The sequence below is a fragment of the Xenopus laevis genome, chromosome 7S, assembly GCF_017654675.1.
Source record: "Xenopus laevis strain J_2021 chromosome 7S, Xenopus_laevis_v10.1, whole genome shotgun sequence".
NCBI classification, from domain to species: domain Eukaryota; kingdom Metazoa; phylum Chordata; class Amphibia; order Anura; family Pipidae; genus Xenopus; species Xenopus laevis.
The window spans coordinates 108,710,787-108,737,043 of NC_054384.1; the positions used below are offsets into that span (position 1 = coordinate 108,710,787).

At 41.7% G+C, this 26,257-nt stretch overlaps 1 protein-coding gene across 1 annotated transcript; it reads right to left on the bottom strand.

Moving 5' to 3' along the window:
* Positions 1-1,513: 1,513 nt before the first annotated feature.
* Positions 1,514-23,369, bottom strand: LOC108697903 (FXYD domain-containing ion transport regulator 3). Its single transcript, XM_018228383.2, has 8 exons — positions 23,216-23,369; positions 8,690-8,756; positions 6,587-6,619; positions 6,420-6,440; positions 4,795-4,869; positions 3,934-3,970; positions 3,341-3,381; positions 1,514-1,666 (listed from the first exon to the last, which is right to left on the bottom strand). Exons 2-8 carry the CDS (start codon positions 8,727-8,729, stop codon positions 1,647-1,649), a joined length of 267 nt encoding a protein of 88 aa, XP_018083872.1. The 5' UTR covers positions 8,730-8,756; positions 23,216-23,369; the 3' UTR covers positions 1,514-1,646.
* Positions 23,370-26,257: the final 2,888 nt, after the last annotated feature.

Consider the following 26,257-nt stretch of genomic DNA (forward strand, 5'->3'; position numbering starts at 1 on the left):
TATAAAAATAATACAGGCGGTCAGATCGCAGGACCATATCAACAAACAGATGTGGTCCGTGATCCAAAGGGATACAATATTTACCCCTGCACAATCGACCAACATTGATTGGGGAAGCCTGTCAGAGGGCCCCATTTATGGGCCAATGAGCTGCCGAATGTCAGCAGCTTTTATCAGCCTGTGTATGGCCAACTGAAGTATTTTGGTCAAATTAGAACTCACCAAGGTGTTAAAGTACAGGTATGGGATATGTTATCCAGAAACACATTATCTAGAATGCTCTGTACCAGAGGAAGAACCCGAGAGGTCCGAAACATGTAGGGCTTATGCATCTTCAATAAAACACTACACTAAAATGTTACCAGCTCTGAAGTGGAATTATTGTTTATACTCTAAAAATCACAAAAAACCCACATGGAGCCTATCGCGTTTCATACTTACCCAGCACTTAGTCATTGGCAATCCCAAATGGAACATCTCCATACATATATATATATATATATAAATTTTTCCATATTAACCGTTTCCAGTTAATAGATTTCATTTAAGCTGGTCTGCTGAGAATGCTCCAATGAGTTACTTATGGTACAAGAGTCCACCTCAACTGTGATTCTGTATAACTGTAAATGTGAGATAGAGATGAGAGAGAAGATAGAGATGAGAGAGAAGATAGAGATGAGAGAGAAGATAGAGATGAGAGAGAAGATAGAGATGAGAGAGAAGATAGAGATGAGAGAGGATAGAGATGAGAGATGATAGAGATGAGAGATGAGAGAGATGATAGAGACGAGAGAGATGATAGAGACGATAGAGAGATGTGTGTTCCATTTGGGATTACCTAGGACTAAGTGCTGGGTAAGCATGAAACGCGTTAGGCTCCATTTGGGGTTTTTGTGATTTTAACATGATGTAATAAATTATTTTTTGAAACTAAACAGCATGGTTATAGAGAATTTTTGAATTGGTAGCTTTACCTCTGTTTGGTCACTAGAGGTCTCTATCATGCTATAGTGTTTATTATATTATCATAGGGTTCTGTGATACAACTTTTTTTGTGTATGATAGAATTAATCCTTATTGGAGGCAAAACAACCTTTTGGAAATATATATATTTTTTGCAAATTTAAGGTATTGTGGTCCCAAGCATCGTGGATAATATTTATCGCTGCTTTACATTACCCTGCACTGATGGTTTTGTATATGAAACAAGCAGCTGACTGTACACAGAGATCCATTTATTACTGCTCCACATTTATCACTCAGGTCACTTTCCACTGAATAACAAGTGACAAGTAGACTGGGCCATTATAACTGCTGTTATCTGCGAGACACACTATTACCCATAATGCACATTTTTATTTTAGTCCCTCTGCTACATTCTATTTAGAAACTACAGGGGTTATAAGAATTCAAGAGTCACACAAAAGAAACCCTCTCCTCTCTTATAAATATAATTTCTGTTGATTTCTTGCAAAAAGTTATGATTCCATGTTTGAATAACAGTCAGACCATGTGAAAACAAAAAACCTTTATTGAGTTAATATCCATAAAAATTAGAAGTAAATATGTTACAAAACAAAGAGGATGGGGGGGAGCCTTCGGGGGTCCTGGAGTGTTAGAGACTGGGCAAATGGGAAGAAAGTGGTTCAGCAGTTGCTGGCGCTCCCTGCAATAGAGATGAAATTAAAGAATAAGATTCTGAAGGAAATGACCTAAAGGCTGGTGTAGGAATTATCCACACAATCACTGTATTTGGTTCCTCGCTGGCATTTCAACTGCTATGTGGTTTCTAGGGCTATCACTAGTTTGTAAGGCACCCTTGCACACCCTTGTATTCCCTCCAATTAGAGATAGAGGGATCAGCACCCACTATTCACTGGCACACAAAGCTGCAACACTAGGGCGAACCTTACAATTTGATTTGCAGAAAGTGCGAGCCCCTGAAACATTGAAGTGCCGCCTTGTTGACATTAGTGATGGGCGAATTTATTTGGCAGGCGCGAATTCGTGCGATTCGCTGACGAAAGTTCGCGGGCGTAAAAAAAAAATTGTCGCCAGCGTCAAAAAAAAAAAAGGACGCCAGCGTTAAAAAATGGGAGTCGGTGTCAAAAACGGGTGTCGGCAAAATGGACACCGGCGTCAAAAACGAGGCGCCGGCGCAGTTTCGTGAATTTTTTGCCGTTTCACGCGAATTCGCCCATCACTAGTTGACATGCCGGATACAGTGCACGTTTTTTAGTGTACAAGTGTAGTGTGAGCACATAGTAACTCACAGGGGGAATAACATACTAGAACATATATAACATACTGGGGGTCATTTATATATAGTTCGCGCAGCGCATATTTTTCGCAAATGGTTGTATTGCGCATGTTTTTTGCTGAGCGCTAATATATTGCACTGCTCTGCCCGTCTTTCCGGTTTTTGCGAATTCGCAGTGTGAATAAATTTTCGCAAATGGCGCGCAAATGAGAATGGAGTTCGCGCGAGCGCACCCAATGTGCGAGGTTGTTGTGCGCGAAAATAGCGTTAAATTCGCAGTTTGCAAAACTGTTTTGCGAATATTTTTTCCGCCACCAAAGTTGTGGCGTAATTGAGTCGCAGAGTGTGCGCATAAAGATTCGCAATTTGCGAATTGTGACATATTTAGAAAGCCCCTTTAGACATTCGCATTGTGAATAAAAAATTCGCAATTCTGTATGCACCCTCTTATTCAGCTTAATAAATATAACCATGCGCAGGGCAAATATATTCACTTTGCGAACCAATCTGCCCTGCGCGAACTTTATAAATGACCCCCACTAATGTTTGTTCCAAGTGCAGTGACCCACAGCAAGTACTGAGACAAAGACCCGATTGGTTGCTATGGGTTAGAGTCCTGCGCGGGTCCATTTTTTGAAACCCGTACCTGACCCATACCTGCAACCCAAACCTGCTATTTGACCAGCATGTTCCCAGTACCCGACCCACAATAGGCCAACTAATCTTCCGAACCGGGGGCCGCGAAGAACCAGAAGTGACATCTCACCGCCACCGAATCTTTGCAAAAAAAACTGTAGAAAAACTGGAAAGAACTAAAAAGGGAGGGATCAAGCCTGCACCTTTATGGAGAACCCAGCTGGGTTACACACGGACTGCCTACACGGGCAAGGAATCGAGGACTTTTTGCCCAAAACCCGGCCACTTTGTTGGTATTCCGTGGGTACTCGACCTGATGCAGGACTCTACTACGGGTTATTATTTATGGAGCCAACTTTGTGCCTGGACTTAAATCACTATTATTAGCATAAGTATATAGAGATTACACTGCGAGGTTGCCCAGCATTCTGAATCCCGCTTTACCTGGAGTGATGAGCTGCTGCTCTTGAGCGCGGTTTCTGCGACTGTAAAAGAGAAGAAATAAGGTTATGTTTGGAAGAAATAGGTGCAACATAGTTTATAAGTATAAGGGTGGAACAGAAGTACAGAGTGAGGCTGGGAGCAAGGGACAAAAGAGACAAGTTTTGGAAGGATTAAGCACATGGAATGTTTCAGCCCTGCATATTTCAGAGGGAAACCCAGGAAAGTTGTTCCCAAGGGGAAGGGGGGTTCTGTAGTTCTCTTATTTTGATATGCACCAATGTTGCACCAAAAAGGTGGGGGGTAGGGTTGCCATCTTTTCAATACGGTGAGGCAAGGGATGGGGCAGATGAAGTTGTGAGTGGGCCATTGACGTGGTGATCAGCGATGGGCCGATTGCCATGTCATTAACTTCAATGTCCTGTCTGGTTTTCCTAATTTGGAAATCTGGACAGGCAGTTTCCCCCCCCCCCCCCCGACAGGCAGTTCACCCGAGCAGCCCTTCCAAAAACTGGAAGATGGCAACCTTAGTGGGGGGGGGGTAAAGTATGGAAAATTGAGACAGAAGGAATAGACATAAATGACCCTCCACTCACTCTTGCTTCTGGTTGAATTTGCATCGGCACTTTCCACCTAAGAAACAAAAGATTTACATGTGAGATTGTGGGGAAATCATGTTACGCTGTGCACCAAAGTTTCCAAACATTCTCTTTCCTATCCCTTCGGTGAGGTCACCAGGCATATCCCTCTCCCTATAATTAATTGAATCTAATATTAAATTATAATTAGACATATTATGTAAAACAGAAGAATGTGTCAATGTATTAAACTATTTTAGATATAGAAGGAATGTGCTTGAAAAAGTTGAGTTTCTGGTTTATTGTAAATTTCTGCAAAAACCCTACTAGCCCCGCCCATCTGCTCCACTTGCTGCAGGGGAGTCGGCGGCTCTCAGCTCACTGCACTGTAGGACAGGAACCAATCAGCAGCTAGCAGGACCTGATAGGGAACTGGAGTCTGTAACTGCGTGTGTGACTGCAGGGCTGTGATTGGCCATCCCCCTCGTACTGTGCTTCTGGCAGAGACCATTAGGACACACCCACCCCTCATTTGACACATTGGTTGTACAGAAAACATCTATGGGGAGCTATTTTTAAGAAGATGATATTAATTTGTGGGACAATGCAACACCAACACCACATATTACTCATAATTGCCTAAACAATTAGGCTTTTTCAGTTTCTCCTATAAGTTTATCACCTATTCCCACCTTTTAAGCCATTGCAGTAGATTGAAGGGAGGGTGCAGGTATTTAAGCCAAAGACAAAAATTGGGGATGAGTGCAAATAAATAAGCAGTAAATCGTGATATAAGCATCATTAGTGATTTAGTAGGTCAGGGCTTAGACATTGTAGGTGCTATTATAGAACATCAGGGGCTCCTCACGGGACACTTACTCATTAGTATAATGATTCCCATAGCGCACAAAATACCGGCCACAATAAGACCCCCGATCTTCAGCGACTCATAGTCTGGAAAACAAAAGACCTGATTAATGAATCCCATCCAGTATCACGTGCGGATGTACATCATGGAAAAAAAAAAAAAAAATCAAATAATTGATTTGGGAAGCCCCAATGTGCCATTAACAAATAGGAGGAGACTACTAGGGAGGGGTTAATCTATACAACATTACAGTTTCAAATCACTACACACATTCGACTTAAAGAAACATTAAAGTGGTTTAAAGGTATGACAATATATTGTAGCATTTCCCTGCACTGGTACAACTGGTGTGTTTGCTTCAGATTTGATTGTTATACACTTTAATATAGGTTTATATAAACAAGCTGCTGTGTAGCCATGGGGGCAGCCATTCAAGCACAGGATACACAGTAGATAACAGAAAGTACTACTATAGTTTATATAAACAAGCTGCTGTGTAGCCATGGGGGCAGCCATTCAAGCACAGGATACACAGTAGATAACAGAAAGTACTACTATAGTTTATATAAACAAGCTGCTGTGTAGCCATGGGGGCAGCCATTCAAGCACAGGATACACAGTAGATAACAGATAAGTACTACTATAGTTTATATAAAGAAGCTGCTGTGTAGCCATGGGGGCAGCCATTCAAGCACAGGATACACAGTAGATAACAGATAAGTACTATTATAGTTTATATAAACAAGCTGCTGTGTAGCCATGGGGGCAGCCATTCAAGCACAGGATACACAGATAACAGATAAGTACTACTATAGTTTATATAAAGAAGCTGCTGTGTAGCCATGGGGGCAGCCATTCAAGCACAGGATACACAGTAGATAACATATGTGTAGAATCCCATTGTATACTACAGAGCTTGTCTGTTATCTGCTGTGTATCCTGTATCCTAGCCACATGCCAGTCGTAAATCCAGTGAATAAGAGAGAGCCAATACCTGTTAATGCAGCAAACGGGGTGATCCCAAATTTATTCCATGGCGCTGGAGACACTTAACACAGTGAGGAAGGACCATGTGGACCCGAAAACGTTTGATCTTGTGTTAAGTCTCTCCAGCACCATGGAATAAATTTGGGATCACCCCGTTTGCTGCATTAACAGGTATTGGCTCTCTCTTATTCCCTTAATCAGTATGCCAAGGGTGAACAGTTTGCTGCCCAATTTGCACCGTATTTCCAAACTATATGGCATCTAGGAACCCCAAAATTAAAATAGTGTTAAAGAGGTGGAAAACAGCAGGAGGGCTGCTGGCGCTGTTAGAGGGAATTCAACATGGGAATTGTGGGGTGGCCCTTTGGTTGCCGTAAGTGTTCAGTCACTATACATGGTTTTTATGTACTGGATATGGTTTATATGTGTATGATATTTGGGATCAAGTCTGAAGTGATTGGATCCCAGAATTAAATCACAGACTCTGCCTCCAAGGGCTTTGCAGGATAAGAATGTGCTTCATTGGGGGATAAGTTGCCTATGAAGACCACAGCACCTAGCAGGGCAAAATCACTTGGGGAAGGAGGGTCCACATTTAGGCACACCCAGTAACTATACCACCTGAGAGGAGACTCCATTTGGAACGTACCATAGTGGAACTGGGAGTTATCTGCAAACAAAGAAAACAAAGGAGAATGAAAATCATACCGAAGTCTCTTCAGTGCAAACTTGACTGCAGTTTTCCCATATATCAGGGCAATCACAGAATTTGGACATGGACCACAGACACCGTGGGGTAATATTGCTGTTACTTACCTGGGTGACCCTTAGCATGAAGACAAGGGAGAGCTGAGGGAAAGAAAGAACACAGATCAGTCAATGCTGAACCAGGATTCAAGGATGGAACAGTCCAAAGCTATAGAACCCTATTGATTTCGTGGCCAAACCCATTGGAACCCTCAAAAAGCTCCTTTAACTGCCCTTGGGTCTGCTGCGTTGATTTCAAACTCCCAGTACATGTGATTGGCTGAATGTAACCCAAGGGAAGGAAGAAAGGAAGGAAAGCATGGAGGCATATGGATCAAAGGTGGCACAGTCAGCCAGAAGAGAACGTTGAAGCCAATGGCACAAGCAGCACATTTCATCAACACAATTTTTATCTGGCTCATAAAAAACAGTGTCCACCTCCTCCTATTTCTTGGGGCCCACCAGCAGATTCCCAGGTGTTCCAGCAAGTCAGTCAGATCCTGGGTGACCTACATTCCTTCTGGTAACCCTTCCAAAACATGGCGCCAACTTCCACAAAGAACGGGAATAACGGAGTAAACGATATTATAGGACAACTGCTTGTTGAGGACGGGGCTTGTCTGTAAAAGGGGTTACTCACCCTTGAGTTTTAGTATGATGTAGAGACTAGAGACTGATATTCTAGGAACATTTGCTGTTGCTTTTAATTTTTTTTTTTTTATGATTTGCGTTTGAGTTATTTAGCTTTTTATTCAGCAGCTCTCCAGTTTGCAAATTCAGCAATCCGGTTGCTAGGGCCCAAATTCCCCTAGCAACCATGCATTTATTTGAATAAGAGACTGGAATATGAATAGGAGAGGCCTGAATAGAAAGATGAGTAACGAAAATTGGCAAAAACAATAAGGGGCAGATTTATTTGAATTTCGATTTTTTTTATGGTCAAAACACTAATTCGAATTGTGAATTATTCAAACTCGATTTGAGTTTTAATTCTAATTCAGAATTACAGATTTATCACGCTCCTGCCCTTTAAGAACTCGAATTTGACTATTCGCCACCTAAAACCCAGTTCATGTATAAGTCAATGGGAGACCAATTTGGACATGTTAGTAGCCTTCCTGACATTCGAGTTTTTTGTCAGAGAAAAAAAAAACTCAAATTGAGTTTAGTCTAATTCGATTCGGATTTTCAGGTTGGCAATATTCGTCCGATTTTTTTTTATAAATACCGCCCCAGTTGAATTTCGAGTATATTCAAGTTTAATAGAGTTTAAAAAAACCTTTAATAAATTTGCCTCCCAGTGTGTAGCATTTTTTTTTCCCTATGGGGTTAGTGACATCCATTAGAAAGCTGGAAAGAATCAGAAGGAAGAAAATCATTTAAAAACAATAAAAAAAATGCTTAGAATTAGCAATTCTATAAAATAATATATGTTAAAGGGATACGGTCATGGGAAAAAACATTTTTTCAAAATGAATCAGTTAATAGTGCTGCTCCAGCAGAATTCTGCACTGAAATCCATTTCTCAAAAGAGCAAACAGATTTTTTTATATTCAATTTTGAAATCTGACATGGGGCTAGACATATTGTCAGTTTCCCAGCTGCCCCAAGTCAGGCGACTTGTGCTCTGATAAACTTCAATCAATCTTTACTGCAAGTTGGAGTGATATCACCCCCTCCCTTTCCCCCAGCAGCCAAACAACAGAATAATAGGAAGGTAACCAGATAGCAGCTCCCTAACACAAGATAAAAGCTGCCTGATAGATCTAAGAACAACACTCAATAGTAAAAACCCATGTCCCACTGAGACACATTCAGTTACATTGAGAAGGAAAAACAGCAGCCTGCCAGAAAGCATTTCTCTCCTAAAGTGCAGGCACAAGTCACATGACCAGGGGCAGCTGGGAAATTGACAAAATGTCTAGTCCCATGTCAGATTTTAAAGTTGAATATAAAAAAATCTGTTTGCTCTTTTGAGAAATGGATTTCAGTGCAGAATTCTGCTGGAGCAGCACTTTTAACTGATGCTTTTGAAAAAAACATGTTTTCCGATGACAGGATCCCTTTAACTTAAAGGTGAATCAACCCTTCATTCCACCAACTGACAAATGATTCTCCTCTACGTGATCAGAACAGACATGTTTTGGCCAGATCATATAGAATTCTACATACCCGTCAGCATCAAGAAGAAGGCTACGGTGGCTTCCTGCATCTTGTAGCAAAAGCAGTTCCTCGTGGCCTGGGAGAAAGCAAAGCACAGAGTAAACAGCCGCACCTTAGTAGATTGAGCTTAATATTTATTTTATATGGGCACACGCCAGATGTTATACACAGCAATCAGATGGTAGACGCAAGATAGAAGGGGGGGCAATGCAGGGTTATACTCCGTAAAACATTAAATACAGCAATATCTATAAATGGCAAATTCCAACGTTTTTATAATTCTTAAAGGGCAACTAGACTTTAATTTTTATGTTTTCTCTTGTACTTGTGTATGGAGCCATGTCTGGATTAAGTAACGTCAGGCCTAAACCTCCATTGTTTTCAAATTGGATGACCACAATTGTACTAATCCTCTTCCAAAAGTCCTCCGTATATATCTACATATCATATACGCTAGGGTGATTAATCTCCACATGTATACCTCCCAACATCTGAAGAACAAAAAGTTGTGCTGCGTTGGACACGCCCATTTCATGCCAAACCCGCTAATTACCATGTCCATTTTACTAAATTTGGCGGGTTATGAAAGTGTGAACACATTTCTGCGAGTTTTATGTCCATGTTTTATGTGTTATATCAGTTTTGCTAATGAAAGTGAATTGTCCCTTTAAGCGGTGAGTCTCTGTTCTCCCAAGAGAATTGCTTATCTTAAATAGTTACAATTGTTTCTTTGCTTATCTTAAATTGTTACAAAGGTATCCAAATGCAGCTGCTCTCTGCCAAAAAAACTCATTTTAATGAAGTATCTTTTTCTCCAGACAGTGCAGGAGATCAAAGAGAAAGTGGGGACATTTCAAAAAACCTGGGACTACGGGCTGTTGGGAAGTATGCATAAGTGATACGGTCTGCAATACATTAGGCTCCCAAACTGGTGAAGGTGTAAATGAATGGGTCGCTGACAGAAGACATAACAGCAAAGATTCTGCACTGAAATTCCCAATAGTGATTTAGGCCTCTTCACGCATTCACTCATGTAGTTAAAGGCCCACGTTCCATAAGCTACAAGCAAATGGACAATATACATTAGGGATGCACCGAACCCACTATTTTGGATTCGGCCAAACCCCCCGAATCCTTTGCAAAAGATTTGGTCGAATACCAAACCCTAATTTGCATATGCAATCCCCTAATTTGCATATGCAAATTAGGGGAGGGAAGAGGAAAATGTTTTTTACTTGTTTTCTGACAAAAAGTCATGCGATCTCCCTCCCCACCCCTAATTTGCATATGCAAATTAGGATAGGCTGGGCAGAAGGATTCAGCGCATCCTTTTTATCTATCTATCTATCTATCTATCTATATATATATATATATATATATGTGTGTACACATTTATGTAAGGTTTGGGATTACTCTGTATTGTCCCAGAACTATAAAAGGTGACCATGTTCTCTAATGAGCTAAGGGAGCACCCAATCAACTACCGGATCACAACTGAGTGGCAAAAAACTACTTAGATTTAACTGGGTGCCTTGAAATTATTAAGGCTCTAAGCATTTTCAAAGGTAATCGGGTAAAGGAAAATTGGAAATAAAAAATTTTTTGGGATTCGGCCAAACCCGCTGCGAAAGATTCAGCCGAACACCGAATCGAATCCTAAAGGGGTAAAGGGAAAACATTTTGAACTTTTTTGTGTTAAAAAGTCACGCAATTTCCCTCCCCACCCCTAATTTGCATATGCAAATTAGGATTCGGTTCAGCCGAGCAGAAGGATTCGTCAGAATCCGAATCCTGCTGAAAAAGGCCGAATCTCAAACCAAATCCTGGATTCGGTGCATCCCTAGAATTTTTTGATTAAAATCGAGTCTATAGGAGATTCAGAGCTTTCTGGATAATAGATCCCATACCTGCACTAAATATAAATACCGGGGGGACCTCTGAACAGACTGATGCCCAGAATACACAGGATTACCAAACTACGTGCTCTGTAAAGAGCCCAAATATTGAAAACTATATTTTTTACAGGCACAACGACAATCACACAAAAACATGAACAGTGAGAATATTGCCCAAAATAACCGGTAACACAAGGCTCACTATGCAATGAACATTTTTAAAGGCACAGTTAACTTTTTGTGGAACTGAAAATGCAATAACTAAGTAAAAAAAAAAAAAAAATTACACAGCTTTCAAATTGTGTTGCACATGCTTGGAGTATATTATATGTGAGCCAACATTATATAGGCTTGTGCCGACAAAATAAGTATGTGGGGTATGGGCAGGCAGAAGCAGCAGGAGGGTCCCAATGTCAATAGAGGGCAGCCATGTATTCCAAAATAGCATGAGGGCAGAGCTGGTGGGCCGAGGTTATCCATGTTACTTATTTTAGAATTATTCTAGTGTTTTAGTTTTGGAATTTACAGGTTAACCCAGTAAATTGTCTTTTATTTATATAGTGAATAAAGTACCCCCTCTTGTAAAATATAAGGATATTATAAGTCACCGAGGAGTTTCATGACCATATAATACATCCAATATCCTCATATTTTGCAACAGGGGGTACTTTATTTATAATACACAAGTATCAGTGAGTCATGTGACAGAAATGACATCACTAAGCTCCGATTATAACCGAGACATCACTAAGCATCATACCTACCAACAGTCCCGTTTTCAGCGGGACAGTCCCGCTTTTGACAGCTCAACCTGCAGTCCTGCATTTGTACTGAAAAGTCTGCACTGAACAGCCAGAAAAAGGGTTCTAACTTAATTGGCTTTTGGCAGAGAACCCACAACAAATAAGATACTTTAACAATTTTGAGATAAGCAAAAAAGTAATTGTAACAATTTAGATAAGCAGGTCCCTTGGGAAAAGTTAGACGCACAGCTTAAAGGGCAATTCACCTTCATTTGTGTATTATAGTTGTATTTCTTGGCTGACAGAAGCATGGGATGATGGGAGTCAGTCAGGAACTGCCCTGGGACATGAGAGCAGCGGATCCAGTCTGACTTTCTTACTCTCAAGAGATCACAATGTTCTCACCGAGTCCCTCCCTTACCGTCTGTGAGCCAACGATAAACAGGTTTGTACCTCACCCTGGGGCATGGGACTGGCAGCGAGAACGCTGCACTTCTTAAATATTAAAGGGTAAGAGTCTGAACTTGTATTAAACTGATTTTAAAGCAGTCAGTAAGGTATAAGGAGAGAGAGAGAGAGAGAGAGAGAGAGAGAGAGAGAGAGAGAGAGAGAGAGAGAGAGAGAGAGAGAGAGAGAGAGAGAGAGAGAGAGAGAGAGAGAGAGAGAGAGAGAGAGAGAGAGAGAGAGAGAGAGAGAGAGAGAGAGAGAGAGAGAGAGAGAGAGAGAGAGAGAGAGAGAGAGAGAGAGAGAGAGAGAGAGAGAGAGAATCCAAACAAACTGGGAAACACACTGCCTATGGCAAACCCTAGAACAGGGAAAAATACCAACACTCGATGGCTAGTGTAGCGGGGGTTAACCCCTGTGTATTGCATCAGTGATGTAATGTTTCGGGGGCGTTCCCCTTCGTCAGAACGGTCAGATGCGGGCTACATTTTTATGAAATAGCCAGAAAATGGCATTTCCAGAGATTGTTGTGGCCAGCACACTGAACCCATATGCCTGGCAGGCAAAGGGTTAAATGAATGTTACAGGTTCAGACAACAACAAAAACATATTACTGGCATGGGAACGGTTATCCAGAATGCTCAGGACATGAGGTTTTCCAAATAACCGATATTTCCATAATTTGGATCATCAAACATTAAGGGGGTTATTTATTAAAGTCCGAATGCTAAAAAAATCTATTTTTCCCCCCGAGATTTATTATACCCAGAGGCTGCAAAAAAGTCCAAATCCGAAAATCCAGCATCTCAGACCTGCCGAGGTTGTATATGAGTCAATGGGAGAGGTCCCTATCCTATTTGAAAGCAAAACTGATTAAATCATACTTTTTTAAATAACAAATAAGGTCAAATAGTGGATTATAGTTTGTTTAGACTTTTCTATTTTAAAAAATCAGAAAAATTCAGATTTTAATAAATAACTCCCTAAATCTACTAGAAAATCATGTAAACACGATTATTTAAGTTCAATTTTTTTTATGGTTGGACTTTTAAATGGCAAACACCATTTTTTTATAGAAATTATTTTTTTTCGTTTTGGAGCTTTCTGGATAATGGATCTCATACCTGTACTTATAATAGATCAGCCTTAAAGAAATACCATGTATGAGTAGCATAACGTTTCCATCACCCAAGCCAATTGCCTCTTTACAATACTGTAGGGGCGGATATAGAAATAGTCCCTATAGCTTTAAATCCCTAATAGTTAATTACCCTAGTTACAGGGCAGATGTTTCCATATCCCTATTATTGGCTGTCAGAGAAAGTGACCACTTCCTGTCACACTTAAATATAGAGATTGGAAAGGGGTGGGACTTCCTCTTTGGCCATTATCTGTTTAATTTGGTGGATGTGTCTGGGGAGCCTGATGTCAACAAGGTCCAGTAAAGTTGTTCTGCCCTAGAGAGACAGCCTCTCTAGTGAAAGTCTGGGAACAGGAACCCCAGTTTAGTCAGTTACAGGACTAGATACTGTTCTAGCACATTCTAGAAAGGTGTGATTATTGTGAATACCTAGAACAAGCAGGGACCACAGCACTAATAACAGATTCAGGTCATATTCTACTCCCTGATCCATTTCTGCTCTAGGGATCTGAACACTTCGCTAAGAAACCCTTGAAACTTACCAGGCGGTGTATGCCCATAATGGTATAGGTCTTTGAATTCACCCTAAAGCTTCCTCATTGCTGATGAGAATTTAACCTGTGGCACTTTCATAATAAAGCCTTTGTTAGGTTGTGTTTGCAAGAACCTCTGACGTCCTCTATCTTCATACAACAGCAAGAGAGGTGCAATTCTACAAAACCCTCACCTTCCTCTTCCACTTGTGAAGGACCATCCTGGGTGTTGGAGTCCTATGCAACCTGCATTCTGTCTCATATCTGGGCAAAGCCTTTTAGCCAATATAGGGTTACAATTCCAGTGTTGTACTTTATAGTATCACAAGGCAGCTCAGTGTGTGCCAGCTGCCCATTGTAACTGTACCTTCCGCCGGCCACATGGCATCTACACAGGAGCTTGTCAGCAGCCAATATAATTACAAAGAACACCTGTCATCCCTATACAGCAAGACAGACAATACCCGGCCTTCTGCCCTGACAAATGACTATGGGGGTAAAGAAATTTCTGTGTAAACTATTTAGACATTATACATCACTCCCTGCCCCAGTGGAGCTTACAATCTAAGGTCTCATAGTAACCCATTTTATGAATAGCCAATTAACTTGTTTATGAGGGAAACTTAAAGAACCCTTGCAGATAGTGTCCTGCTGGCAGGCAGTGGCTAACTATTGGGGGAGCAGGGGGTGCAATTGCACCAGGGTTCGCTTCCCCTCGGGGCCCATCAGAGATCACTGCGCAGGTCGGTGGTAACGAAACCGCACGTCTACAGGATGGGATACTGCACCCCAAGCCCAGAAGACATTAGTTCCGTTACCGCTGGCAGGGCTTCCATCAGTAATTATGGCGACCCATACTACAGAGTTATCAGGATGCTTTCCTCGGATCAGCCTTTGAGGAAAACATGGCCTAAATGACCCTTGGACACATGGCCACACCCCTGATCATTCCTGGCCAGCACCAATTATGCCAAATTTCTGCCTATGATCTACCCACTGCCTTGCAACCCCAGCCCTTTTACAAACTGGAAATCCTGCTTTTTCATGCTCTTTTGGCCAATGGTTCTAACCGACCCAACAGATATCTGGCGGAGGCAGACAGGCTGTGATTTTTGGCCCTATATACAGGATACACATACACTACTACATGTCATCTCCTGTGCGGCCACCTTTGCTGTTTTCTGCATTATCTTATGTATGACACAACTCTTGGGCGAGGAGCAGACAGAATTTCTCAATAGAACACTGTGTAACCAGCGAGAGCCCAGTGAGAAGCCAAAATAGTTCCTCACAGAAACAATCACATCTACAAGACATGGTTCTCTCAGGTGCTCATGCTGGTGCTGTGAGGGGCAGGGAGGGAAGAAAGCATTTAGGTTTGTTGTCGTTAGACAAAGACGTATTCATTCTCTCCAAATGAGCCTTCCTCACAAGCCCCCAGCAGTTCTTTATTATTTCTGTAAGTGAATTCTACCAGGACACTTAGCTCTAAGCAGTGTTCTAGCTCAGCATCAAACCCAGAGAGGCCCAGTACAAAGTCCCGCAGATCTCTCCCAGGTAGGGTTGCCACGTTTTATGGAGAAAAAAAAACGGCCTTCCTATATATTTTTCCCCTATTAATAACATTGAGCTCAACCATCATTTTCACCGACCAGGCCGGTAAAATACCGGCCAGGTGGCAACCCTACTCCCAGGCCAGTCTGTACATGAAATCAGAACTTGCACACCAATGGCAGTTGTGAATAGTGGCCTAATCTTCATTTTTTTGTTGTTGTTCTTATTCCTACAAACTCACCATGTGTAAATGTCTATTTGCCACTTTAAATAAATCAAGGCGAAAAGAACATATTTAACTTTTAGAATAGTTATTCTGAGAAACTTTGCAGTGGGACCTTCTGATTTTGGTGGTGAACTGTATTTCCCCCACTTGATACAGGATCAATAACAAATGTGTATTGTGCTGTGAGTTCACAATTGTCACTGCAGAACAGTCCTACATCCATCTCAGCAATTCCCCCAAATCTAGCCCTGCTACTGGCGAGTCCCTGCCGGCCCAGACCCGCTCCCCCGATCAGCTGACCCCCACAAAAAAGTTTGGAACCCGGTGGGCAGGTGCTAGAAGAGTCCTATGCCTCCACTATATCCAAACAATTGTCTGTCTCTCCATCCAGGGCTGGGGCAGACTGGGCTGTGACACACTTTCCTGTGACTCACAAGTGACTGAGCACACGGAAAAGTTAATTGCCAGGGAACATTTCAACTTGAGCAGAACTAGTACTACAGTTGCCACCTCTGGTAGGGCAGGGCCGTGGCACTGCTGGGGGCTATAATGTGGCGATCTCTACATCAATCATAGGGAATCCTGTCCAGTTTTCCTAATTTGGTTTTGACCTGGGTTGACAGGTTGTCTGGGTCAAAACTGGTCAGGTGGCAACCCTAACTAGTACATAGGGACTGCCAGGCAGGACTGACTCCACCCATGGGGATTATGGAAATGGGATTAGCTTCAGGCCTGGTCCGAAATTCACAATAGGCCATGGCCTTTCAGGCACTAGTAAAGGGAGTCATTGTCAGGGCTCTGAAGATCAAAACATGCTCTTTTCAGGGCACGGAAATCCAAAGATGGTTCTTATTAGAAAGAATCTGCCGCTTCATTGCACCTCCCCACCTCCCAGCAGTTTAGGGCAGAGACGCACGGTTAGATTCAGAGAGATCGGGGCGACTAATCTAAATCGCAGATGGAATGGCAATTGGGGGTTTTTGATTTGACCTGGGCAGCCCTTAAAAAACCAGGTTGCCCGGGTCAAAACTGAACAGGTGGCAACCCTAACTAGTACATAGGGACTTAGAAGCTTCTTGTTTCCACTGGATGTGGTATTTCTCCCATCAATTTTTATAACCTTTGTGGTCAGTTCCTGTGCCTCGTCCTTGGTACTGGCAATCAATTGAAAGTATAGTTGGTGGAACAGACCAAGGTAGACACAGAGCTTTGCTGCAAAAAATCCTTTTATTGACACTACATGTTTCGAGCAAAAATGCCCTCTGCGTCTACCTTAGTAAATAGTGACTGCCAGGAACAATGGCTCCACCCATGTAGATTATGGGAATGGGATTAGCTTCAGGCCTGGTCTGAGATTCGCAATAGGCCCTGGCTTTTCAGGTACACAGAGGCCCAAACAGCTCTTAGCAGCCTATTAAATAGTGACTGGCTAAAGCATCTTACAGCAGCCATTTCCCAGATCTTTGTAGTCTCTGCCAACCATCAGTCTACTAAAGAGTGACTGTCTCTCTGGCATTTGCCAGACCCCACAGTTTGGCAGTTTGGACCTGGGTTGGGGGCATGTTCTTCAATCCCTTTGAGTTATTGTGCACAATTTGTTCTTCAGAGCCCGGACATGGTCTCCCTTTCCGTCTGCACTGGTAGAATAGTCTGCATTGATGCCACAGGGGTTCCTTTATTTTTACTTGTCACACGTATTTACCTCAGGAATCTCCACCCCTCTCCCTGCAGGGAGACTCCTCCTCCTCTTCCAGTTGCACAAACTGCCAGTCACAGCCATTACAGAAACACCAGAGAAATGCTGTTCCAGCACACAGACCTCCATTCTCCCTATACTTTATATAATGGACTTGTGTAATGGCTGTGACGGAGTTTTTGTGCAGGAAGGTGGAGAGGGGGGAGGGGTGAGGTGCCGTCCCTGTGCTGGAAGGAATGAGGGGGAGGTAGAAAGGAGAGGGAGATTCCTGAGGTAAATAAATGGGGCAAGTGATAAAGGGAAACCCAGTGGCAGCTTTTGGAGCGCTTCGTTTTCCAAAGTCGTTCGAAAACGAAGTGCTCCGAGTGCCATCCCTGCAGCGATACTCATTCTAGCCGGTGGGAAGGCATTTGGGGGAGATTAGTCGCCTCAAAGGAGAGGAGATTTGTCGCCGGGCGAATCTGACCGAGTGTCTCTGCCCTTACAGATAAACCACGAGAAGTCCCTCCAAACCGGCCGTCCCTATAAACTAACGTTATGCTGCAGTTCAATCAGTCTTTCATTCTGTTCAGTGACTTGTGACTCAGAGAAGCTGTTCAATGGGGTACAGGTATGCGATCTGTTATTCCGAAACGCAGAAAGATCCGAATTACAGGAAGGCCGTTTCCCACAGACTCCATTTTACCCAAATAATCCAAATTTAAAAAAAAAAAAAATGATTTCCTTTTTCTGTGTAATAATAAAACAAGTCGCTTGTACTTGATCCCAACTAAGATATAATTAATCCTTATTGAAAGCAAAACCAGCCTATTGGCTTTATTTAATGTTTATATGATTTTCTAGTAGACTTAAGGTATGAAGATCCAAATTAAGGAATGATCTGTTATCCAAAAAGCCCCAGGTCCCTAGAATTCTGGTTAACAAGTCCCATATCTGTACTACAAGATATATATAGGGCATTATATACAGGGCCGCTCCTGCCATGAGGCAAGGTGAGAACACTGTGTCCATTGACAATGGATCAATTTCCTTGTGACCAATTAAAATTTTCTAACCTGCCCAATCAATTTTCTGACCAATGTCGGATGAAAAATCATTAGATGCCCAGTCGTTCAGTGCCCACTAACCTTGCGATAATGACGGATCGAACTAAAATTGTCCGTTAAGGAGGGAAAAATCTTAACGTCTGTGGTGAGCTTAACACGGCTGACAATACATATTTTTTTGGCAAAACAACAACAACATTGTGTCTTGTTTTATGGCAGGGATTTAATCTATACACATGGGAGCAGAGCCTGCTGGAGGAGCGCTGGCACCCACTACCTAAACAGATCTTTTTCTTTTCTACAGGGTCCAGAAGGCTGGACTGTCACACTGCAGAAGAAAGGACACTGCTCTCTATTACAGCTCTAAAACTCCCCATAGACGCGACGATTCTTCTTGCCGAACGACCGATTTTAAGGAAGTCCGACCAATCCTTTGAAATTATCGTGCGGTTAGTGGGATTCGAACGATCGTACATCTTACGATTTTTTGGCCGACATCTGTCGGAAAATTGATCGGCCAGGTCAAAAAATCTTTGTCAGTCCCAGTGCAATGTATCTATGTTTGCAGGGCCAAGCAGGCAGCTCCCCTTTGTTTTCCTGCAAATTGGTCTTTTTAGTTGATGGTAAATTGGTACGATCGTTCCGAGAAGATCGTGGTCTCACGATGAGGATCAGATCTTTTAAAAATCTCAACATCTACGGCCAGCTTAAGACTACTGCCAGACTTGATCTGCAAAGAAACACAGGCCAAGAATCTGCTCCCCCTCTGCTTGATGGCACTAGACAAACAATTTCATTGGTAGACCTGGGCTAGCACTCCTTTATAGCTGCTCACACCAGCCCTAGAAATCTTCATACACTAGTTGTGCAAAAAATAGATAAGGAAAAGGGACTCTGGGCCAAGGGTTCCAAACTGACCAGTTTTGACTTCTTTAATCAGTACATTTACATTGATTGTTTAAATAGGGAAACACCGATGCTTTCTGGGTAACCGGTTGCCAAACTGGTGCTGTACGGTGTATAGTTTTTGAATAATCGTGTTACTTCACATCTAAAACATTAAAGTCACTTTTTGTATTGCAGAGAGATATTATACTGACGGTGTGTATTTTTTGGCAAAACAACAGCAGTTGTGCCTTTCATATGTGGCGGGGATTTAAACTAAACACTTAGGAGCAGAGCCCGGGGCCCTTTAACTCAAACTTGTCTCAGCTCAGCAGTAGTTCGCAAGTTAGCAGGGGCGGCAAAAAAGCAGCTCTTGATAACTTTAGGAGCCGAGATTCCAATTTTTAAATCGGAATTTCACACTGCTAATGCAGACAGCGCAATTGTGCTCTCTGCACTAGTGATGTGGCCTCCCCTACACCCTCTCCTGCACTAAAAATGGTATGTGCCATGTGCAAGAGGGAAAACAGCAGCATCAGAAAACAAAAGCCAATTAAGTTAGAAACATGGTTTTTTTTTTTTAGCTGTTCAGTGCAGAGAAAATCGGGACTGCGGGTTGAGCTGTTAAAAGAGGGACTATCCCAATAAAAACAGGACAGTTGGGAGCTATGCAGAAAGGCCACCTCAGGATGGCAAGGAGCTCAGAAACGCCCCATGTCAGAGCCTGCTGGAAGAGCACTGGCACCCACTTCTTAGTTACCTAAACTACTTTATTTATTTACTTTATTTTGGGACCAGATAACGAGGGAGAACTGGGAGATTTTTTTTCTGTAATTGTGACCCTTACACTTTCCCTAAATAGCTGCATCTAAATCATGCACCTCCACTGAATTCCCCTAGTATTGACCAGACCTGGACTGATATTCCAAAGAGGCCCTGGCATTTCAAGTACACAGAAGTCCAACAAACCCACCAGTCTACGGACAACCTCTCTTGGCATTTGCACAGATTGCCCGAGTGGGCCTGGTTTCGACGCTGCTGTTTGGTAACATCTGTGCCTATACAAAAAGCTTTCTGGGACCAGAAATAGCCTTTCATCTAAAATATTTTTTCCATGTTCTGAAGCAACCACACAGGTCATGATCTCCAGATGTTTAGCAGTATGGCAGCTTAGGGTGGGTGGGGGAAGAGCTCATGTTCTTGCGGAGTTCAGAGGGTTCCCAGCTGTAGGGCCAGAGGGGACACTGCAGTCTACTGTTATTTTAGGCAGAACCAAGATAGAAACTGCTGTCATGGGGAAAGTTGTTTTCCCAATTATGTTTAACTCTTACACTTGCAGCACTGGGCCCTTTAAATGATTGTTGTTAAATACTAAATATTCCAATGGAAAATCACAGACATCAAAACAGCTGAAACCTAACCAGAGAATCTCCCGGTGGGTGAACAGTTCCACCAGCCCTTTCTTATTTCTAATATATATATATATATATATATATATAGTACTAGCATACAACCTTTTATAGGTATATACTCATTATATAAATACTAGTATTATTTTAAATACTTATTATTTTTAGCTACCTAAAGGTAATAAGGAAACCTAAGGGAGTGTCCCTATTATGGACTGTGCCTTTTATAGGGAGGTTGGATTGAATGAAAGAAGATGTCCCTTATACCATTAGCCGAAGAGGAGGGCTATGGGCAGTGATATAAACAAAGGTTGAAGCCAGTCAGCGAGACAAGGGCAGCTAAGGATCGGTTAAAACTGAAAGCTGTGCCATAGACATTAGGTAGCAAAACAATATGGAAATCATCACCCAGTAACATTTTAAAAAATGCTAAAATTAATAAACCCATAACAATGATGAGGTGGCAGCAATAGCTGTAACAGAATTCGGCTGCCAGACATATGACTCCCAGGTATGGGTTTAACCAACTAGATTTAGATAAAATGCTTGATGTGTCATTATGTTTAGAGTAATATCCTGTTGTTTCCCACCCCCCCCCCCAATAGCCTTACAAAAGGAGCCCAGGAGCAGGCCTCACCTTCCAAAGGCAATTTTCTATCTCTGTGACTCATCCCCAGATGTGGCTAAGAACCCAGTGCTCCCTTTCATTGTGGAAATTCAGGTTTTACACTTGCAGATACTTTTATGATTTTAAAAGAATGTCAGAATGCCTGTTCAACTCTGCCAAGCAATAACCGCACAAAGTATCTTACAGCCAGAAGGTGTATCTCTAACCTAAGCGCAGCTAATGGGGTTATTTACTAATCTGAATGCCAAAAACCTGAAAAGTTTGTTTTTTTTTTTTGTATAAAATATGAATTTTCTAGTGGGGAAAAAAAACACAAAACATGTTGGTATTTATTATACCCAGGGTTGCCACCTTTTCTTGAAAAAAATACCGGCTTCCTATATATTTAACAACATTGGTACATATCACTGGCCTTCCTATATATTTATCTTTATTCCCTATTAATAACATTGGGATCACTGACCTTCCTATATATTTATCTTTATCCCCTATTAATAACATTGGGATCACTGGCCTTCCTATATATTTATCTTTATTCCCTATTAATAACATTGGGATCACTGACCTTCCTATATATTTATCTTTATCCCCTATTAATAACATTGGGATCACTGGCCTTCCTATATATTTATCTTTATTCCCTATTAATAACATTGGGATCACTGACCTTCCTATATATTATCTTTATTCCCTATTAATAACATTGGGATCACTGACCTTCCTATATATTTATCTTTATTCCCTATTAATAACATTGGGATCACTGACCTTCCTATATATTTATCTTTATTCCCTATTAATAACATTGGGATCACTGGCCTTCCTATATATTTATCTTTATTCCCTATTAATAACATTGGGATCACTGAACTTCCTATATATTTATCTTTATTCCCTATTAATAACATTGGGATCACTGGCCTTCCTATATATTTATCTTTATTCCCTATTAATAACATTGGGATCACTGACCTTCCTATATATTTATCTTTATTCCCTATTAATAACATTGGGATCACTGACCTTCCTATATATTTATCTTTATTCCCTATTAAATATATAGGAAGGTCAGTGATCCCAATGTTATTAATAGGGAATAAAGATAACAACATTGGGATCACTGACCTTCCTATATATTTATCTTTATTCCCTATTAATAACATTGGGATCAACCATCATTTTTACCGGCCAGGCCAGTAAAATACCGGCCATGTGGCTACCCTAATTCTACCTCGATGATGGAAAAAGTCAGAATCTGAAAATCCGGCATCTCAGACCTGCCGAGGTTCCATATAAGTAAATGGGAGAAGTCCTGAAGATATCTTGATCTGCGCTGGGTTTTCCGAAAATTTCTTGGTTATGGGACAAAACTTTTCATGTGGGAAATCCTAAAAAATTCGTACGATTGTTTTTTTTTCCCCATGATTTTTTCCTTTTTTTTCCCACAAACAAAATTTTCGGGAAAGTGTATTGATACATTCAGAGAAAAAAGCCAGTGCGGATTTGGTTGTTGCTGTTTTCAGAAAATATTGAGATAAATTCAAACTTTGATAAATAGACCTCTAAATGTCTCATCACCAGACCAACAGTTCATGAAAAGAAAGTGTTTATAGGGAGGGCACCCACCTCCACAAGTGAACCAATCCGGAGCGTTGGAATATTTCAGGAGCGGGTGCCATTAGCCCCATAGAATCCATCCGGCTGAACTACAACTTTGCACAGGAGTGGCCGTTTAAATTGGGCAACCCAGGCATGAAACTAAACAACTTAATCCACAATGTAGCAGGTTACACCCTCAATGTAAACTTCCGCTCTCTCTTAAAATCATTTGAACATATAAAACTAATTTTGGAATTGGGGCAAAAGTCCCCTTTACTCTAAAAGCGTAAAAGTTCTTAACATCCATTAGATGCAACAGAGAGAATTCGGCAGTCACAAAAACCTTCCCTTTAACCCCTTCTTCTCCCCACTAGCAGATAAAACATGGACTTTTACTGTCGATCCAACTTCAGCGGAGGCTGCGAAGAATTTGAATAATACAATACAGAACTTTTTTCGGGAGAATAGATGTTCCTTATTTCCCATCCAGTATCGTGTGAGATTTGCACCCCTGGGTTAGATTGAAGCCCCCCTACAACCAATCCAAGGGGTGCAAATCTCACACTATACTTGTTTCACTTGAGGAAATCACACTAATTGTTTAAAAAGAAATGAGATTGTGAGAACTGACTGAGTTAAAAAGAATAGTGATTCTGCCTAAGAAAACATCAACAAAAGCCAAACCCAAGGGAATAAACAAATGCAGAGGTTGATACAAAGTCTCCAGTCTACTTACCCAAAACAAAAGTTGCTTTCCCTGGATCAAGCAGGAACCGACTGTGAGTTTGCTCTGCACTCAGCAGCTTCTATCTCTCTCCCCACCCAGCAGCACAGGTGAGAACTGGCCCTCAGCTCCTCCCACTGGGAACATCCCACAAGCAGCTGCATCCAGATGGGGGAGTTTGGGTTAACCCTTTCCACACATCAGGATTTCAGAATGAAGATTTTTTAAAATGGAATGTTTGACTATATTATTATTATTATTAGAATTACCACGTGTTCTTCTCTGGCAACAAAGTGCAGCAAAATCGAGTCGCCCCAGCAGTAAAAGAAAATACAGGTATGGGATCCGGAAACCCAGAAAGCGCCGAATTACGGAAAGGTTCCATTTTACCCAAAAATTCGAATTTTTAGAAACTATTTCCTTTTTCTCTGTAATATTAAAAAAAGTAACTTGTACTTGATCCCAACTAAGATATAATTAATCCTTATTGGAAACAAAACCAGCCTATTGGGTTTATTTATTGTTTAAATTTTACGTAGGGATGCACCAATTCCAGGATTCGGTTCGGGATTCGGCCAGGATTTGGCTTTTTTTCAGCAGGATTCGGTTCGGTAGTTGGCTGGATCTTTTACAAAGGATTCGGGGGTTCGGCCAAATCCAAAATAGTGGATTAGGTGCATTCCTAATTTTAAGTAGATTTGAAGTAGGAAGATCCAAATTACGGAAAGATTGGTATCTGGAAAACCCCAGGTCCCGAGCATTCTGGATAACAGGTCCCATACTTGTATATCATTCTTCCTTTCTCTAACCTAAAGGTGGTTATGCGTGGGCCAATAAAAGCTACCAACTCCCCCCCCTTCCCCACCGAGTGGCCCTCGTATGGGACCCACTGATTGGCCTGCCCGGCCAATGTCTGGCCATTAGATCTGACCAGATATCAGTTGGGCAAGTTTAATTTTCCCATCTGATGAGGACTGCATTGGCGTGTTGATATGATCCTCATACAATGGGACTGTGGCCCCTCTGTATCATCTGGGGGCCAACTATTGGATCAGCCTCATTTGGTGACGTACACAGAATTTATACAAGTACACAGGCCTTAAAGGTATTGTTAACCTTAAAATTAACTGTTAGTATGATGTAGAGAGGGATATTCTCAGAGAATTTGCAATTGGTTTTCATTTTTTATTATTTGTGGTTTGTGAGTTATTTCGTTTTTATTCAGCAGCTCTCCAGTTTGCAATTTCAGCAATTGGTTGCTAGGGTCCAAATTACTTTAGCAACCACAGGGCCGCCATAAGAAATCACGGGGCCCCGTGCAACAACATTTTCAGGGCCCCCCGGGTGCCAAAGCCCCACCCCAGATCCTGCCCACTCCACATCACAGTTAAAAGACCACACAGACATCAGTGCTAAAAAAGTAAAGTAAAAAGCTATTGATGGTCAGGGCCCCCTTATAAGTTAAAAAAAAAAACATTGGAGCCTGGGCCCCCCATAAAAGGTTTTTTCTAAAAAGCATTGGTGCCAGGGCCCCCCTTACAAGTAAAAAAAAAAATTGGGGCCCCAAAGAATATTTTTTTTAAAAACATTGGTGGCAGGGGCCCATAGAATATTAAAATAATACAGTGGTGGCCAGGGGATTAAAAAAAAACAAAAAAAACACAAATTGGTGTTCATTAGAATTGAACTCGTGGCTTCAGGACTTCAACTTCGCCTCCTTTCGCGACTTTGGGTTTTTTCACCTCTGCAGGACTTAAATTTCATGACTGTTTTCATGACTTTGGGTCTCTTCGCCACTTCGGGAGTTCGGCTTCGGCTTTTCGGCACTTCCGCATTTTGGCTGTTCGGGACTTTGAAAATTTCCGCAAAGCTTTGGCGCTCTCAAGGGGGCACGGCTCTTTCAAAAGTGCAGCACTGCTGGACCCCCCTTTCATGCCCAGGCCCGGGACACTTGTCCCCCCTGTCCCCCCCTGATGGCGGCCCTGAGCAACCATGCATTGATTTGAATAAGAGACTGAATTATGAATAAGAGAGGCCTGAATAGAAAGATGATGACTAAAAGTAGCAATAACCAGGCTCGGATTTGTGGAGAGGCCACCAAGGCCCAGGACTAGGGCAGCAGATTTTTAGGGGGTGGTATGCTGCCCAACCACAAAGCAGTTTGTTTACATAAACTATAGTAGTACTTATCTGTTATCTACTGTGTATCCTGTGCTTGAATGGCTGCCCCCATGACTACACAGCAGATTGTTTATATAAACTATAGTAGTACTTATCTGTTATCTACTGTGTATCCTGTGCTTGAATGGCTGCCCCCATGGCTACACAGCAGCTTGTTTATATAAACTATAGTAGTACTTATCTGTTATCTACTGTGTATCCTGTGCTTGAATGGCTGCCCCCATGACTACACAGCAGATTGTTTATATAAACTATAGTAGTACTTATCTGTTATCTACTGTGTATCCTGTGCTTGAATGGCTGCCCCCATGGCTACACAGCAGCTTGTTTATATAAACTATAGTAGTACTTATCTGTTATCTACTGTGCGAAAAAATATATTTGAGGCTTCTCCAATTTCAGATTAATGAAAAATTCCTTCCTGACTCCAAGATGCAATCGGAGCAGTCCCTGGATCAAACATATGTGTGCTGAGGCTCCCATTCATCAATGCTAGCCAGGTCCCAAGGGTAGGCAATGAAAAGTAGATCCTTCTCATCCATGAGCAAAGTACTATACAGTAAGTGTTTTTATTCCATAAAGTACAAGTCAACCTTTAAAATAAGTGAATGTAAAATTGATGATAGTACCATCCTAAGCACTTTTGTAATTTACATTCATTATTTAATTTTGTTTTTATTCCAAGATATTAAGGGATACATGTACTGTTAATATGAATGAATTTTGTCACAACAGCGCCACCTGCTGGTCATTTTCCCACCAGTCTGACCACCAAGTAGTCAAGGAAATTGTCAGGAGAAAGAAAGAGGCTGATGTTCTTCTGCTTAGGAATAAAATTAGAAACCTTTCTCACATCTTTCCTAAACAGAAGAA

What these genes read in the sequence shown, in the direction of transcription:
- LOC108697903 (XM_018228383.2), bottom strand. Translation starts at nt 8,729, where the DNA reads ATGCAGGAAGCCACCGTAGCCTTCTTCTTGATGCTGACGG. An exon ending in TAACTCCCAGTTCCACTATG is followed by an intron (nt 4,870 to 6,419) that starts GTACGTTCCAAA and finishes TTTGTTTTCCAG; the next exon opens with ACTATGAGTCGCTGAAGATC. An exon ending in GGGAATCATTATACTAATGA is followed by an intron (nt 3,971 to 4,794) that starts GTAAGTGTCCCG and finishes TTTGTTTCTTAG; the next exon opens with GTGGAAAGTGCCGATGCAAA.